At 45.1% G+C, this 16157-nt stretch overlaps 1 protein-coding gene across 1 annotated transcript; it reads left to right on the top strand.

Moving 5' to 3' along the window:
• The first annotated feature begins 58 nt into the window (after window positions 1-58).
• Hebp2 (heme binding protein 2) lies at window positions 59-6236 on the top strand. Its single transcript, XM_087911588.1, has 4 exons — window positions 59-427; window positions 908-1043; window positions 1779-1959; window positions 5566-6236. Exons 1-4 carry the CDS (start codon window positions 326-328, stop codon window positions 5762-5764), a joined length of 618 nt encoding a protein of 205 aa, XP_087767714.1. The 5' UTR covers window positions 59-325; the 3' UTR covers window positions 5765-6236.
• Window positions 6237-16157: the final 9921 nt, after the last annotated feature.

A 16157-nucleotide genomic window follows, 5' to 3' on the forward strand; every position in this document is an offset into this window, starting at 1 on the left:
CTCCGCCCACTGCTACCCACTGCCGGGCTATGCAAAAGGAAGACCTGGGCGGCAGAGACTCTGCAGAAGAGCCGGTGGTGACAGGCCAGCTGGCTGATTCTGGCCCTTCTTCCTATCCCTGTGGAGGGGCGTGGCCAGGGCTGGTGCATGGGCGGGGTGAGGACTTGACTCCCTCGGGATCACCACCCCCCTCGCGCTCCGACCTGCGACCCGCCGTAAGGGGTGCAAGGCGGTACACCCGCGGGGGCGGAGACTCAGGACAAGGTGACTAGTGCCCACAAACAGGGAGACCCAGGCGCGAGCCCCTGGCGAGCTATCCCTGCCCATGGCCGAGGAGCCAGAACCAGACCTCGGGGCGGCCGAGGACGTAGTGGAGCCTGCGGTGGAGATGCCAAGCTGGAAGGCTCCAGAGGACACAGAGCCCCAGGTAGGTGTTTTCCAGAGCCTGAAGGGGTTGCTTCTGGACTACTTTATCGTGAGATCGAAGAGTGCCATCGAGTTAAGTAAAAAGTGCTATTTCATAGCCTGCATAAACCAGGCAGGAGATGCTTTGTTTATCTGACGCCTCAACCCCGCCGCCCCCCAGGTGAGAGTCAAGCCTCCACTTCCTGTCTGAGGTGGAAGAAGTGGAGAGGAACTGGTTATTATGCAGACCCAGTACTTCTATATAAGGGATGCTAGTTTCATTTAACATGGCCTTAGGGCAGTATCAGCTCCCCTATCCCATAGGGAGATCTCCAGAGAGGCCCTTCTTAAAGACTGGAATCTCAGGCTAGACCTTGAGGCCCCAGCAATTCCTTGGTCAGCAGTCTTCTGGTAGGCTGGGGATTAAGGCTGCCTGTATTGCTACCTCTCACATCCCAATGCCCAGGAGTTGCTACTGAAAGTTTTCTCCTTTCCATTTTAGCCCGGAAGTTATGAGATCCGACACTACGAACCTGCCAAGTGGGTCAGCACTTGTGTGGAGTCTATGGACTGGGATTCAGCCATCCAGACTGGCTTCACAAAACTGAATGGCTACATTCAAGGCAAAAATGAGAAAGGTGAAAGTACCCGCTGAGATCCTCAGACTATTGAGTTTAAACGTAGCGAAGAAATCCTCGTTTGTAATAGATGAATAACCAGACCATTGGAAACCTCATGTTACTGTATGCGATTGGCCTCAGGAAGCTTAGTGTAGCTAGAGGAAGGTGCTGCTTAATTCTATTCATCCCCAATTTTTGTTCGATGAAATGGTGGTGGTGGGGGGGGATTCTGTGACTAGGGAGAAATTCTTACCTATGTGGCAAGTGTCGCTAATAATTTGTGAATGCTAACTAGTGGTACCAGGGGACAGGGAGATGTACAGGAGCATGAACCGCTAGTCAGAACTCACTGTCTTCTCTCTCTTTCTCCCTCCCTCCCTCTCCCTTGCCCCCCCCATGTGTGTATTTGTGTATGTATCTGTATAACTTTGCAGGTCTCTTAGCCTATAGGACCTCATTTTCTGAGTTGTAAAGAGAAAAATGATTAATTGTCTCATGTTCTCTGTAATTTCTCTTTTATGTTTGAAAATAAAATTCATTAACCCCAGAACACAACACTACAGAAAACATTAATGTAGATTATAAATAATTGCCATTCCACCGCCACCCATTTTTAAAAGATGAGACATTATCTCAAGGGGGCATATTTATATTGGTGCTATAAAGTAAGTCAAAAATTCACATAAAGGTGGCTTTTAAAATTCAGATTAGCCGTGAACACACTGAAGGTGATTTCCTTTTTCCATGCTGCAGAGATGAAAATGAAGCTGACCGCTCCAGTGACGAGCTACGTGGAGCCCGGCTCAAGTCCTTTTAGCGAGTCTACCATTACCATCTCCCTGTGCGTCCCCTCCGAGCAGCAATCCGATCCCCCCAGGCCTTCAGAGTCAGATGTCTTCATTGAAGACAGAGCTGGGATGACTGTGTTTGTACGGTAAGCGGTCAGGGCTCGCTGGCCACCAGCCTGTTTCACCCGTGTGTGCTTGCCATTTGCCCCCTAAGCAATTTCAGCAGACTTTTTGCCCTTCCATAAGCACAGCCTAAGGCATTCATGGTGTTTTCCTACTAACTCAGTTTTAAAATGTCACTCAAATCTATTTATTGAAAAGTCTATTATATACCTTCCATATAAAACATAGCACCAATTATATCACCCAGAGTATAGGGCCACCATGACCATAATCTAGGTAGACCTGAACAATAATACCTTTTTTTAAAAAAAAGTATATAATGTTATCTTAGTCTGCTTGAGCTGCCAAAACAAATACTATAGACTCTGTAACTTATAACAAACAGACATTTGTATTTTGTAGCTCTTTCTAAAAGCTGGGTTCAAGTTCAAGGCACTGAGAGTTTTAGTGACTGGCTAGGGACCGTTCTCTGGTTTATATGAGCACCTTGGATCCCTTTGTAAGGGTCATGTTCTTTTTCATGAGGGTTCAACCCCCATGACCTAATAACCCTCCAGAAGCTCTTAAAACCATCACATTTGTGATTAGGGAGTTCAGTATGAATTTTTGAGAGATACAGACATTGAGTCCACAGCATTCTGTCCCGAGCACATGAACTTTGTGTCTTTCTCATACAAAATGCATTCAGTTCCATTCCATTAACCCAGGGTGTAGTCAGACTTTCCTTTGGGTCACCAGCTCACAAATAACATGGATACTTATTATTAATTATGAAAGCTTGGCCTTAGCAGGCTTTTCCCCAACTAGCTCTTACTACTTCAATTAACTTGTCTCTATTAATCTGAGTTCTGCCATGTGGCTCTCCTCGTTACCATATGTCCAGCTTCTTCAGTATCTTACTTGCATCTCTCCTGAAGTCCTGCCTATTCTCTCCTGCTTAGCTATTGGCGGTTTAGCTCTTTATTAAGCCCGTCACCGTGACATATCTTCACACAGTGTAAACAAATATCCTGCAACACCAGAATTTCAGCACTGACTCAGAAGACTCATTTAAATATCATCCAAATGAAATCTGGCTGAGACTCAAGGCATGATTCATCCCAAAGCAAATTCTTACCAGCTGTGGGCCTCTAAAGTCAAACAAGCTATGGGCTCCAAGGCACAACACCGTGGCACGCATGGGAGAGACATCCGCATCCCATATGGGGAACTAGTCATGGGCCCCAAGACCCAAATCTCAAGACTTTAGATTCAACTTTTTGAGTCAGGGCTTTGCTCCTCAGGTTCATTGGACTGGAGACTGGACCACCAAAGCTGTGCTGGACAGGGATTAGGCCCTTGATGCCCCCACCCAGCTGTATCCCATGAGTTTGGGTGCTCGCAAGTCCAGCAGTTATCATGGGGTAGAGCAGTGTGTCACAACCCTTTGAGATGTGTGTGTGTGGGGGGTGTCACACATCGGAAATCCTGCATATCAGATATTTACAATTCATAACAGTAGCAAAATTATAGTTTTGAAGCAGCAGCAAAATAACTTTATGGTTGGGGGTCACCTCAGTATAAGGAACTGTATTAAAGGGTCATAGCATTAGGAAGGTTGAAGACCGCTGTTTTAGAGTTACCTCCCCATAGCTTCTATCAGGCTACAATCACATACCCGTCCCTCTTCTAAGATGATGCGCTATGCCCTCTCCCACAGTTCCATTAGGTATAGCTATAATGGGGATTGGCTGTGGTGGCCCAGCCCTTGATTACCATCTGCCACTGTGCCTCTCGGTATGGGGAGACATTGTTGACTTGAATAGACATGGTCTTTGCTCTTCTTTGAAGGATTATGTTTTATCTGAGGCTGCCAGACCGGTTCTTTTGGTTTGGTTGGTTGGTTCTTGCTTTTGCATTGGCACATTTTTAAGAAAACTTATACCAGTGAAGCATATTAAAAATACTCTTTGTTTCTCATTTTTCACCTTCTAAGTAAAACCCACTGTCCCGACATGTCCTGTGTTTAAGCAGGTCAGTGTGCTGCGGTGACCTTGTCTGGGGACACTTATGTGCTTGACTAAACTTTTATCCTCTTTCCCTTCCTGTCCTTGTAGCATCTCCATCCACTAATCTGTCCTGTCTCTCGCCCTACGTTCTTACTCAGATTTCATCAGCTTCCTCTCTGCTCAGCATCGTGTAGCATAGTCCCGGAAGGTCATAGGTTAATATGCAAAGGTCTTGCTTCTGGCTTCACCTCTCCTTTTGGATCTCATTTTATGCTTTCCTATGATGGTGTTTTTACTTTATCCTTCCTTTGTTCAGGAAAACCATCCTTCATTCTAAGACCAACTCAGAAGACACCTATTGGCCTGGACTGGTCCCAATCCTTAGTATTCCTAGAGCCCTTTGGTCCTATCTCTGTTAAAATACTTTCTCGGGATGTTCGGGTAATGCGGTGAAAATGTTGATCTCTTTCATTTGACTACAGATGCATAGGCATCCAAATTATATTGTATTCATCTGTAATCCACTGTGTTCTCTTTGCCCCAGAAGAAGAAAAGGGGAAGGCATTTGACTGAGTATCTGAATTGGGTTTGTTGACACACTCTTGTAGTCCCAGGTACTTGAGAGGCAGAGGCAGGAGTTAAGTTAAACCTGAGAGTTCTGACCCAGCCTGAGCAACTAAGACTCCATCTTAGTTGCAGCAACCACAACAGAACGCAATGAAGTCCAGCGTGATGGCACACTTCATAATGCCAACATTGGGGTGGTAACATAGTGTAGTCAGATTTTTCTTTGGGCCACCCACTCACAAATAACATGGAGACATATTATTAATTATGAAAGCTTGATCTTAGCTTAGGCTTGTCCCACTAACGCTTATAACTTAAATTTACCTGATTTTATTAATCTATGTTTTACAATGTGTTTTTTTCACCTTTCTTTCTTCTGGTATCTCTTGTTTTCTGTCCATGTCTCCTGGCGTCTCCCCTGTGCCTCTGTCATCTCTTCCCCTTCCTTTCTCTCTCCCCAGAAGTCCTACCTGTCTCTCCTGCCGAGTTATTGGTTGTTCAACTCTTTATTACACCAATCATAGTGAATACATCTTCACACAGTGTACACATAACCCACAATAACGTAATGCCTCTAAGGGTTGCCTGAGCTATATAGCAAGACTCCCTGATGTATAGTGACTTTCAGGGTATATAAGAGGAAAAGAAGGAAGGGAGAGAGGGGGTTGAGAGGGAGATAAGGGACATGGAGTGTGGAAGAGGAGTGATTGTCTGGGAGAGTTTCTGTGTGGTTCTCTAAACTGAAGCGTTAGTTTGTTTCTGGGAAGTTCCTAGTAATGCACTTGGGCCCTCTCCGACACACCCTCAATGTACATTTTCATAAGGTCCTAGGGTAACTTTTGCCTATGTTAGTCCACACAAGAAGATGCGAGTTCCAAATAAGTCAGTGGATGGTACTTACGAGTGTTCCTGGGCCCCTCCTAAGGGAACTTCATGAGCCGAGCCATGAAGGTCAGTGGCTGCCTGGAAGCCACTTCCTGCGGCTTTCAGGGCACCAGACCCTGCTGTTCATCTCAGATTAGCATTGGTATCCATAGTACAGCCCCTCATGCCCAGTCCCTTTCTCCCCTCTAGGTCCTTTGACGGATTCTCCAGTGGCCAAAAGAATCAAGAACAACTTTTGACATTAGCGAACATTTTGAGGGAAGAAGGAAAGGTTTTCAATGAAAAGGTCTTTTACACTGCCAGCTACGGCAGTCCTTTCCAGACAGTTGATAGAAATCATGAGGTGTGGCTGCTTCAGAAAGATGAGCCCTCCCAGGAAAACGAGTAAGAAAATGAAGATCACCGCCAGGGGCCGAACTTCTGTCCAAGGCAGACATCAGCATCGTAAGTGAAGTAGCTAGTGTCCTCATAACGTAAATACTTGATCTACAGGATATCTGATATGTGACTCCGGCCCAAGGCGGGTCGCAGCTCACAGATTGGGAACCGCTATTCTAGGGTATCTTACCCTAAATACCATCCCGAATCATGCTTATTTCCAATGTGCCTTTTGAGAAGCTTTACTTAAGTACAGGGTATATCAAGACAGATTTGTCAATGGGTCATAGGTTAGATGGCCTCTCTCTCTATGAGGATCCAGGGCAATTCCATGCCATTTCCCTCTTATTCATGCGATCACCATCAAGTTGCCTCCTTCTGCTTGTATTTATGACATTTGAATGCTCTAACTTCCATGTAATAGAAAAAAAGGTTACAGTTTTGTCTTGTGTCGAAATAAAATTATGTTGGATACAAAAATATCTCTTTCTGCTGCCCCTATTACAATTTTCTGTTGAGTCCTTGTCCCTGTCCAGCTCCTGGCCCCTGCATAAAGAAAGCTCTGACCTTAAAGTGCTGACAAAATTTGGGGGACAGAGAATAGATAGATGGTGTGGCGAGACTTCCTCTGCTACTCGACAGGTGTGCCTTCTGAAGAAATACATACAAATACATAATTTTAGCATTCACTTGGATTTTTTTCAAGTACTTCATGTAGTCTTTCTAGAGGGTTTAAGGAAATTCTTCCTCTTTCCAATGTGGGTTGGAAATTAAGGAGGTTGGAATGTCTTGCTTCCTTGTGTTGTCGGTTCTTATTGTTGGGAAGATGAAATCACATTCCGGTTCCTGACCACTGTCTCCACTCCATTGTAGGCTCCTGGGATGCTGGCTTTCGGAGCAGGGGTAAAGTAGGTTAGATCTCGGGGATGTCCTGGTAATTGAAACGGCTCACCAGTGGCACGGCTTCTATTTCTCATTGGCTGTATAAGCAGAGTTGCTTCCTGAGAAATAGTCATAGAAGAGGCTGAGGCGCCAGTAGATTGGCTGCGGCTAAACAATGTAGGAGATCCAACTTAAATGTCAGAAGGTATCTTTGTGAAATTAAACTCTCCAGTAGAACAGTGTTCTCAACCCTCCTAATGCTGCCATGTTGTGGTGACCCCCCAACTACAAAGTTATTTTCATTGCTACCTCATAACTGTAATTTTACTACATTTAGGAATCATAATCTAAATATTTTTGGAGAGAGAGGTTTGCCAGAGTTGTCCTGACCCATAGGTTGAGAAGTGCTGCTATAGACCATGTTCTGTCCCCATAGTTGCTGGTTTTTACATAGTTTATTCTGAATGCTTCGTCTGAATCCTCATGGTCAAACTGCAGAATACATGTGAGCATCAGTATTTTATAGAAGGGGAAACTGAGGGACAGCAATCTTAGCTAAGTTTCCCCCGACAAAACTGTAGGGACACAGGTTGACCTGTTTTTTTCTGTCATTCCCTCACCTGGCCAACTGAGGCAATATATTTTCTGCACAGAAACCTTTGAGATGGTCATTTTTTATGCAAAACAAGCTACATTTCTGTTTTTCAAATGATTGCAGATATGAAAATCTTTAATTCTCGGCATTATTTCCTTGAGTTGCATGTTGGATTTACTGATTTCTTACATATCTATGCTTGCCAAAAAGAAATTATTTTTATAGCATGGAAATATATGATCACTAGCTGGGGGATGCCCTTAGTCTCTCCTATTGACGAAAGTCTACAGTACTAACTTCTGCTGTTAGGAGGCTGCAGTATTTAACCTGCAGCCCTGTCTGAAACATGCATAATTTCCATTTTAAATAAGAGGAACCCATTGCTGATGGCTAAAATGAAAAAATGTTTAAAAAAAAAACCTGTGTTTTGCTCCCATTCAAGTTCAATGTATTCCATTTTTCTCTTTTCTTCCTTTAGAAGCTAAAACCGTTTCAACCATAAATTGGTAGATCCAGACAGCGTTTGTTTTTTGCAGCAGCGAATTGGTTAATTTCGTCGCTGACCCTGACTGTGGAGCTTCCTTTGCGCTAACATTTCTTCTTGTGTCTTCTCTATGGGACTTTTTTTTTAGGTCATAGCCTTCCTCTTTGCTGTTGGTCTAGTTTTGCTCCATGAAAAGGATCCTGTCTTCTCTGCAAACTCAGTGCCCCCAATAGCTGCACCCAGAACGAACTCTGAGTTTGGAAATCTGATTCCCCCACAAGAAATCCTACTTTTTTCTTTACTCTCATGTAGGACAGTTCCCGGCTGGCTTGCTCATAGTACCCCACCACCTTGTCCCTTTATCTAGTTGCCCTGGAAAGAGTGACCAAAGGTTTCCTTGGAGCTTTGTACCATAAGGCTACACCTCAGGAATTAAGGTGGCTGGTCCCACGTACCCTTTGCCATCTGTGTCTTCACAGGTGAGGCAAGTTTTTGAGAAGATTGTTCACTGATAAGAATTCACAGAAACTCATAGTGTTCATTCATCTCTTTACAGTCATTACTTAGCTTATTAAAAATCTCTAATCTGCCTCCCCCAACACACAAGCAATTCCGCATTTATTTTCATGGTTCAGATCAGTATGGACCGCCAACTGTCCCTGGGACAATGCTCATGGCCGCTCATCATTGACTTGCTATTCATCAACATGGTTCATTTATCTACTGGGTCCAGCTGCCTGCTGAAAATACAGTAGAATTCCTGAAGGATGGGGGCCCTGCCTGAAGAGACTTTGCTTCCTAGACAGTGAGGAAGTTCTGTGAAATAAGATGACTTGAAATTATGGCATGTGCTATCAAGAAATAAGATGAGGGTTGCTTGGGAGAGAGTTCCATCAGTAAAGTGTTGGCTATAGAAACAGGAGAACCTCCATACAATGTTCACATTAAAATGAAGACAGATGAAAAAAAAAAAAACTGGATGTGGTGGTGTGCCCTTGGAAGCTCAGTGCTGGAGAACTGGAGATGGGCAGATCCATAGTGCTCTCTGGCCAGCTGTGAGGCTATTTATTTGGTGAGTTCTAAGCAGTGAGGGACCTGGTCTCAAAAACAAAACAAAACAAAACAACAACAACAACAACAAACCCACAAAAAAACAGAATACCAGAGTGAACATCCCCTGATGAAAAGACAAAGTTGTTCTATGACCTCCAAATGTAAACCATATTTATACACACTCCCATATACATATGTGCATGTTCACATATAAGTAAACACATACACACACACACACACACACACACACACACACACACACAGAGAGAGAGAGAGAGAGAGAGAGAGAGAATTGAAATGAGCCTGTGAGACATGGAAGACTATGTGGCTGTCTTACAGCATGGCCAGAGAAGGTCTTCCTGAAGGAGAGCCCTGGGAGCCAGGGACCAGAGGGTGCATCCTAAGTAGATGTGACAGTGGCAAAGGAAGAGGCTGTGTTTGGTGCCCACACTAAAATGCTGTACATGCTGCTTGCTGAATGGGACCAGCTTCTGGGGCACCAGCTCTAAGGATAAAGAAAACTGCTGACCTCATGTAGGTTTTTAGGAAACCTAGAGTCCAGGGATTAAAGGGCTTTCTAAAGCATGTATGGATTGAGCTGTGTAGCTGAAGAGGTGCAGTTCCCAGGGCTGGGACGCTGCTGAGTGGCTTGTTTTCAAAGCGGGGTACTGATGTGAGGCTGGCATCCATCCTACTTGTGCCTTGTTACTGTGACCTGAGAATGGCCACTTCTTCTCTGAAGTTTGGAGTTGTGGCAGAGATTCCCCTTCAGATGGGCCAAGGGAGGAACCCAAAGCAGGAACATGAAGCAGAAATCATGGAGGAACACTTGCTGCCACTCCTAGCTGGCTCAGTTACCATTCTTGTACAGCCCAGGCTCACCCGCCCAGAGTTGGCACTGCTCATGGTAGGCTGGGCCTTCCTATGTCAGCTCAACTAGCAACCAAGAAACTCTTCTCAGGGGTATGCCCACAGATCAATTTGAGGAAGGCAACTTTTCAATTAAGGTTCTCTCTTCCCAGGTGTGTCAAGTTGACCACCAAGATCAACATGCCCGTTATACACAAGTGCCTAGGCCCTTCCCCCAGCACCTCAAGAAACAAAGAAAGAAACAAACAAACAAAAATCCCATGGACCTGAGGTCAATTCTGAGGACCACTTACAATTTTCGGATGTGGAGCTTCACTCTTGCATGCCTACTGATGAGCAGGTGGACTCAGGAAGGTGAGATTGCCGCAGCATGACCGGCCAGCTTAGTCTACATCACAAGTTTCAGGTCAATGGAAGCCACTGTCTCAAAAGTTAAGGTGACAATACTTGAAGAACAACAAGGGCTCTGGCTTCCACATACATGTACGCACATGAACTTGCAGATGTACGCATAGGCACTGATGCTCACCCAAAATCAATGCTTACAAGTCCTTTCCCCATAGAGCCAAGTAGAAAAATCTAAAGGTCATGTGTGGACTCTGGTGGTAAAACTAGCTGACTGCCAACCAGCCATTGTCCAGCCAGGCCAGGTCTGTGAAGCCCAGATAGAATCAAACATGGGAGGCTAAAACATAGTGAGGACAGGCCGATAGATAATCACCACCACCTCCCATTGCCTCTTTTCTTAAAGGCCAGGTCTCTAACCCAGGCTGGTCTTGAATTCCTTGCTTTCATTCCTGTTCCATTGCTATGTTGAGTCACCATGGCCAAAATCAACTCACAGAAGACAGGGTTCATTTGCGCTTACATTTCCAGAAAGATAAGAACCCAACCATGGATGTAAGAGGCAGGCATTGGGGCGGGAGCAGGAAGCTGAGCGTTCACATCTTCCAAAAGGCAGGAAGCAGAGTGAACTGGAAGTGGCAAGTGGCCAAAGCCTCCCTCCAGTGACATACTTCATCCCGCAAGGCTCCTAAGCCTCCCCAAAGAGCACCACTAACTAGGGACCAAGTGAGCAGAGCTTTGAGACTAGAGGGCATTCTTGTTTAAACCACTATGCTGAACAGGACCTTGACTTTCTGATCCTCTTACCAGCTGGGTACTGAGATTTCAGCCCAGCGTCACTGTTGTACAAAGCTATCCTCTGAGACAAACTGCTGCCATCTTCAGGAGTCTTACAATTGGGCTTGTTGAACTGGTAACGAGAGGAAGGGTCATTACCCTCACCTGACTAGCCACCCCTCCCAACCAGTTGTATCCAATTCTTCCCTAATTGCTTGTGATCTGAGTCTCTGGGAGGGGCTAGAACATGTAGGTGGGGAAAGATGAGGGGAAGGGCTTCCATGGGGAAGCGGCATTATCATCCCAGCTGGGTGCAGACTTTCCAGGGTGGATACTTTAAGGTCTCCCACACTCCTGTCTGTAAGTAAGCCTAAAACAAACAAACAACAACAAAAAAAAACTATTGGCCCTCTACTGGGTGGGTAAACTTTGGCAAAACCAAAGTTGGTGCCTCAGGAGGAGAAGTAGACATTGTTTATCACTTCCCAGGGGAAGACAGCAACAACTAATCCACCTAGTGTATGAGGTACTAGGGCTCAAATCTAAGCCTTGATACACAGTAAGCAAGGATGCTAGCAGCTGACCTGCATCCTGGCCCCAGCCGCACAATTTTGCCTCCCTAGAAGATTGTGAACATCTTAAGCCTTCAGGAGGACCACTTTCAGTCATTAAGATACAGAGCTACCCAAGCCTCCATCTTCTGCCCGAGCCCAAGGAAAGTCAGTGTGAAGCTCTTTCCCACCCAGAGCAATAGGCACGCCTCAAGAACTGGCCCCGCCCCTTCTCTTGCCTTCTCGGTTTGTAACCAGACTTTAATTCCACCATAACCTGCTGAGGCTGTGCTGGCTCTGATTAAGAAATAAAGGGCTATGTGCCGAAGATGCCGCAAAGCTGGGCCACCATGTCCTGGAAGTGGCCTGCTTGGGGAATTCTCCTGGGACTACATTCTAAGGCAGCAGTTCTCAACCTGGGTGTCATGACCCCCTTGAGGGTCGGATGATCCTTTCACAGGGGTCACTTCAGACCCCTGGAGAACACAGATATCTACATTATTATTTATAACAGCAGAACAGTAGCAAAATTACAGTTATGAAGTGGTAACAAAATAATTTTATGGTTGGGGTCCCCACACCACGAGGAACTGTATTAAAGGGTCGCAGCCTTGGGAAGGTTGAAAACCACTCTTCTAATGATACTTGATTAAAGACATCAGTTTGTGACACTAAATAAGGTGGGGAGGGGACTTCTTGGGATATTTTTTCAGGAAACAGGATTTAGCACAATGAGCTACCCCAGAAGGCAGTTCAAACTCACAGCCTAGGGTGGCTCCTAAAATCTTAGAGGTGACAGAAATATTGAAAGACCAAGATGTGGTGGCCACACCCCAGAGGACGGACCAGGGAAGAAGGCGTGCTAGAAAGGGGACACCGAGCTAGATGTCCCATCAGAGGATTCTGTTTGAGGGCAGGACCTCAATATTCACTAGGACCATGGTGAGAACACTGGAAGGAAAGACTGAGATGGATCTCAGCTGACTTACAGGAGCATTATGATGAGACCATAATGGGTCCGGTATGATGGTAACTGAAGAAGGTAGGCATGGTGACCATGTAATGCTGACCTTAAAACGGTGGTCAAGGGGCCGTGATCTGTAAAGTCTTGTGGAGATTCTTAGGAGAATGGACGAAATAGGGACCTAGTCACAGAAGAAGTTATCTTACATGCCTCAGTGGAGTTAGGAATGGATGAGAGTTGGGCAAGCGAGATCATACCCATTCATCAGGCAGTTCCCAAAGTGAAGTCAGTTCTCTGGTCACAAGTTCAAGACTGAAGGGGTGATTGGATTCCAGGGGAAAGGTCATTGCAGTATTTCAGCATGTCTGTTTGTAAAAAGAACCTGCAAAGGACAAGGAGGCATCCAGGGCACCTGCATGGATGAGCACACACTCAAAACCCAGAAATCTCAAGAAGTCATTGCAGTTCTTTGTTCTCATGAAACTGGGAGAGGCATTATGGAAATTAGAACAGAAGGGTAATTCTAGACAAAGTTTAGCCTACAAAGTTTAGTCTACAAAGTTTAGACTACAATTGGGTCTATGGTCTCACCGCTGCTCCTTCCCCAGTCTTTTTTCCTTTTTTTTTTTTTTTTCTATTTTCACATGAACATACGGTGTCCATGTGAAGACCCACGGTTAATGTTGGGAGCCATCCTGAACCACTCTTCCACCTTATTCTCTGAAGTGTGGCCTCTCAGGCAAGCCTAGAATATATGATGTGGCTAATCTTGCTTGCCAGCTTGCTCTGGGGAGCTTGCCTCTGCCTTCCAAAGCTAGAATTCCAGGTGGTCGGCTACACCAAACATTTATATGGTTTCCGGGGACCCGAACTATGGTCCTTATGCTTCATAAGCATTTTAACCACTGAGCCAGCTCCTTAGCCATCTAGTCTTTGTGACAATTGACTCTGACCTGCTTGGCAGGTAAAGTAACCACATAGTGTTTTTCCTCTTGGGGAAAGTGTAGTCGTCTAAACCTACTTGACCCCAACCAAAGTAGTAAACAACAATAACAACAACAACAACAACAACAACAAACAAACAAAACAGTGTGGTCTTGAGTAGTGCCTTTTAGCTGTCTTGTGGGGCAACATCTGCTTCTGGCTATGATGGTAAAAACAAGAACGCAATTTACCCTTATATCTTAAAGGAAAATTCCAGACAAAATATGTAAAATAATTGTGTCTAGACATTGACGCTCACCAGGTATAGAATGTGATTTTTCAGAGAGGGAGGAAATGACGTCACCACGGAGGACTGCCCAGGCTCATGTTCTAGGCATCTTCTATGCAGCAAAGGAAGGATGGGGAGGCAGAAACCAGCCAAGGCAGTGAATTGAGAGACAGAAATTAGTGTCACGGGAAACCAGTGTTTGTGGAGTTTGTTTGACATAGTAAGCACAATTAAAGGGGGTGGATGGGCAGGAGTGGGGTGAAGAAGGAATGCAAAAACAAGCAAAAGAAACCCAGGGGGTAGAGCAAGATCAATAGAGAAAACTCTTCTGTGGATCTTCTTGGGTAGTAGTTGCACTTGACTATGTGGAAAAATGAAATGAAGTTACCCCAAATTAGAAGTTACCCAGACTGAAGAACTGTAAAGTAGCTCAGTAAGTAATTTACAGATCTTGGAGCTGGAAGGAGTTTGTGTCCCCACTAAGCCAGAGTGGGGATAGTATGCTTAAGACATCAGGTAGAGTCCCCACGTGAATGTTGTCAGAGTAGAGAGGTTGAGTTGTCGTTAGTTGAAAGGCTTCTTTGGAAGTGACAGATGTAAAGGAATTAGCCACCTGGGCCATATGGTTTGGTAGATCCTGTGGTGCCAGAGGTATCTTTGGTTAAGAAAACAACACATGGGGCTGGAGAGATGGCTCTGCCATTAAGTTCAATTTCCAGCAACCACATGGTGGTTCACAACCATCTATAGTGGGATCTGATGCCCTCCATTGGCATAAAGTTGCACATACAGCAACTTTACATAAAAGTTAAAGCACTCATACATAAACTTTAAAAATTGAAAGACAAGAACGCACAACCGACTGCATGTAGTGTGTACTGAGCATGAGATCAGAAGGGAGGGAGCTGAATCTGCTGGGAACATGCTTCCTACACAAGCATGAGAGCCTGGACTCAGAGCCCTGGCACCCACATAAGAAGCTGGGTATGGCACTGTGCACCTGTCATCCCAAGACTGGGGACGGAGAAACAAGCAGAGCTCTGGTGCTCGCTGACCTGACAACCTCACCCAATCAAGCCCCAGGTTCAAAGAGAGACCCTGCCTCAAAAAATAAGATGGAGAGCAACTGAAGACATTCAACATCAAACCTCTGGCCTCCACAGCCATGCACATCTGGTCCTAAAAGCAGGTTGTACTACCTATAAGACTGAACCAATGGCTTCTGGAATACCATAGGATGCTGGGGGAGATGGAAACACGGGACTGTAAGTGGTATGGTGCCCCCAACTGGTGTTACTTAGATGCTATAAGAATCATTGCATCGTAGAGTTGGCAGAACTAGCAACACCCATCATAAGATACAAATGATGGTGGGGGGGGGCTGGAGAGATGGTTCAGTGGTTAAGAGCATTGCCTGCTCTTCCAAAGGTACTGAGTTCAATTCCCAGCAACCACATGGTGGCTCACAACCATCTGTAATGAGGTCTGGTGCCCTCTTCTGGCCTGCAGACATACAGACAGAATACTGTATACATAATAAATAAATATTTTTTAAAAAGATACAAATGATGGGATGTCATCGATATAGACACTTATTTCCATGTAGGCTGACACAAATATTCATGCACAATGGGATCCATCTAATATATCCTGCTTCCCTGGATACTAGCTACAGAGTGCCAGGTATCATCATCAGTGGGTGGAGAAAATAGAGACACCAAAATTACCCCTTTTCTCTTTGTAATTTGTTCTAATTCCTAATGAACAGTTATGAAATGCCTAATATGAGACTCACTCATGAAAAGCAAGCCCAGCCCATCCTCTTCTCAGATTGTTTTGATCTGTAGTTAGTTCACTTTATGAATACAGGACTCATGGATATGGTGAACAAGTGTGTGTGTGTGTGTGTGTGTGTGTGTGTGTGTGTGTGTATTCATTCTTGTCCCTATATTTCAATTAAAATTATTCAGAAATACTGAGGATGGCATGCCACTCGTTGTTAAGACTGTTCCCAACAGACAGATCAAATACTCACTTATTTCCCTCTAATTCTTAGAAAAATGAAGTGGACAGTTAGCCCTGGTGCTTCTTTCTCTAGCTCTCGGGCATGAGAAGAGCCATTCACTCTGCTCCCATGAAGCTTGGAGTATGACCTAGGTGCAAAGCCAAGGACAGGCCTTGGAGTTATGACTAGCAGAAGTGGTCCTCACTCCAGGGAAGCAGCAAAGCTGAGGACACCACGAGTCAAGATTCTTCTGTCCCTGTCTGTTACCCACATCTGTGAAACCACATCCCTCCACAAACCACAGCAGCTAGACCACTGGTCCACCCATCACTCAACACTTTAGGATGTTCACTTCAGGAGGGTTTCCTTATGTCTTTAGAGGCGCTGCCCACAGCCTGTGATGTTCTGTCTCCTTTCTGCCCCCACCCCCTGCACCGTCTGGCTCTCACCATTTTTCACTTCATATCCAGTCAAGGACTCAATGATTCTGTAGTAGAACAGCCACAAAAAAGTAGGAATAAAAATATCCAGGGGGATCAGGAATTAGTGGGAGGGAAGTAGGGAGAAACGGGGTATAAGGAAAAATATGTTCAACTTATAATAGGTACTTCATCGAAAACTTAAAAACTTTTAAATGCACGAACAAACAAAAAAGTTTCAAATA

This window comes from Myodes glareolus, chromosome 1 (genome assembly GCF_982192425.1).
Source record: "Myodes glareolus chromosome 1, mMyoGla1.1, whole genome shotgun sequence".
NCBI lineage: Eukaryota > Metazoa > Chordata > Mammalia > Rodentia > Cricetidae > Myodes > Myodes glareolus.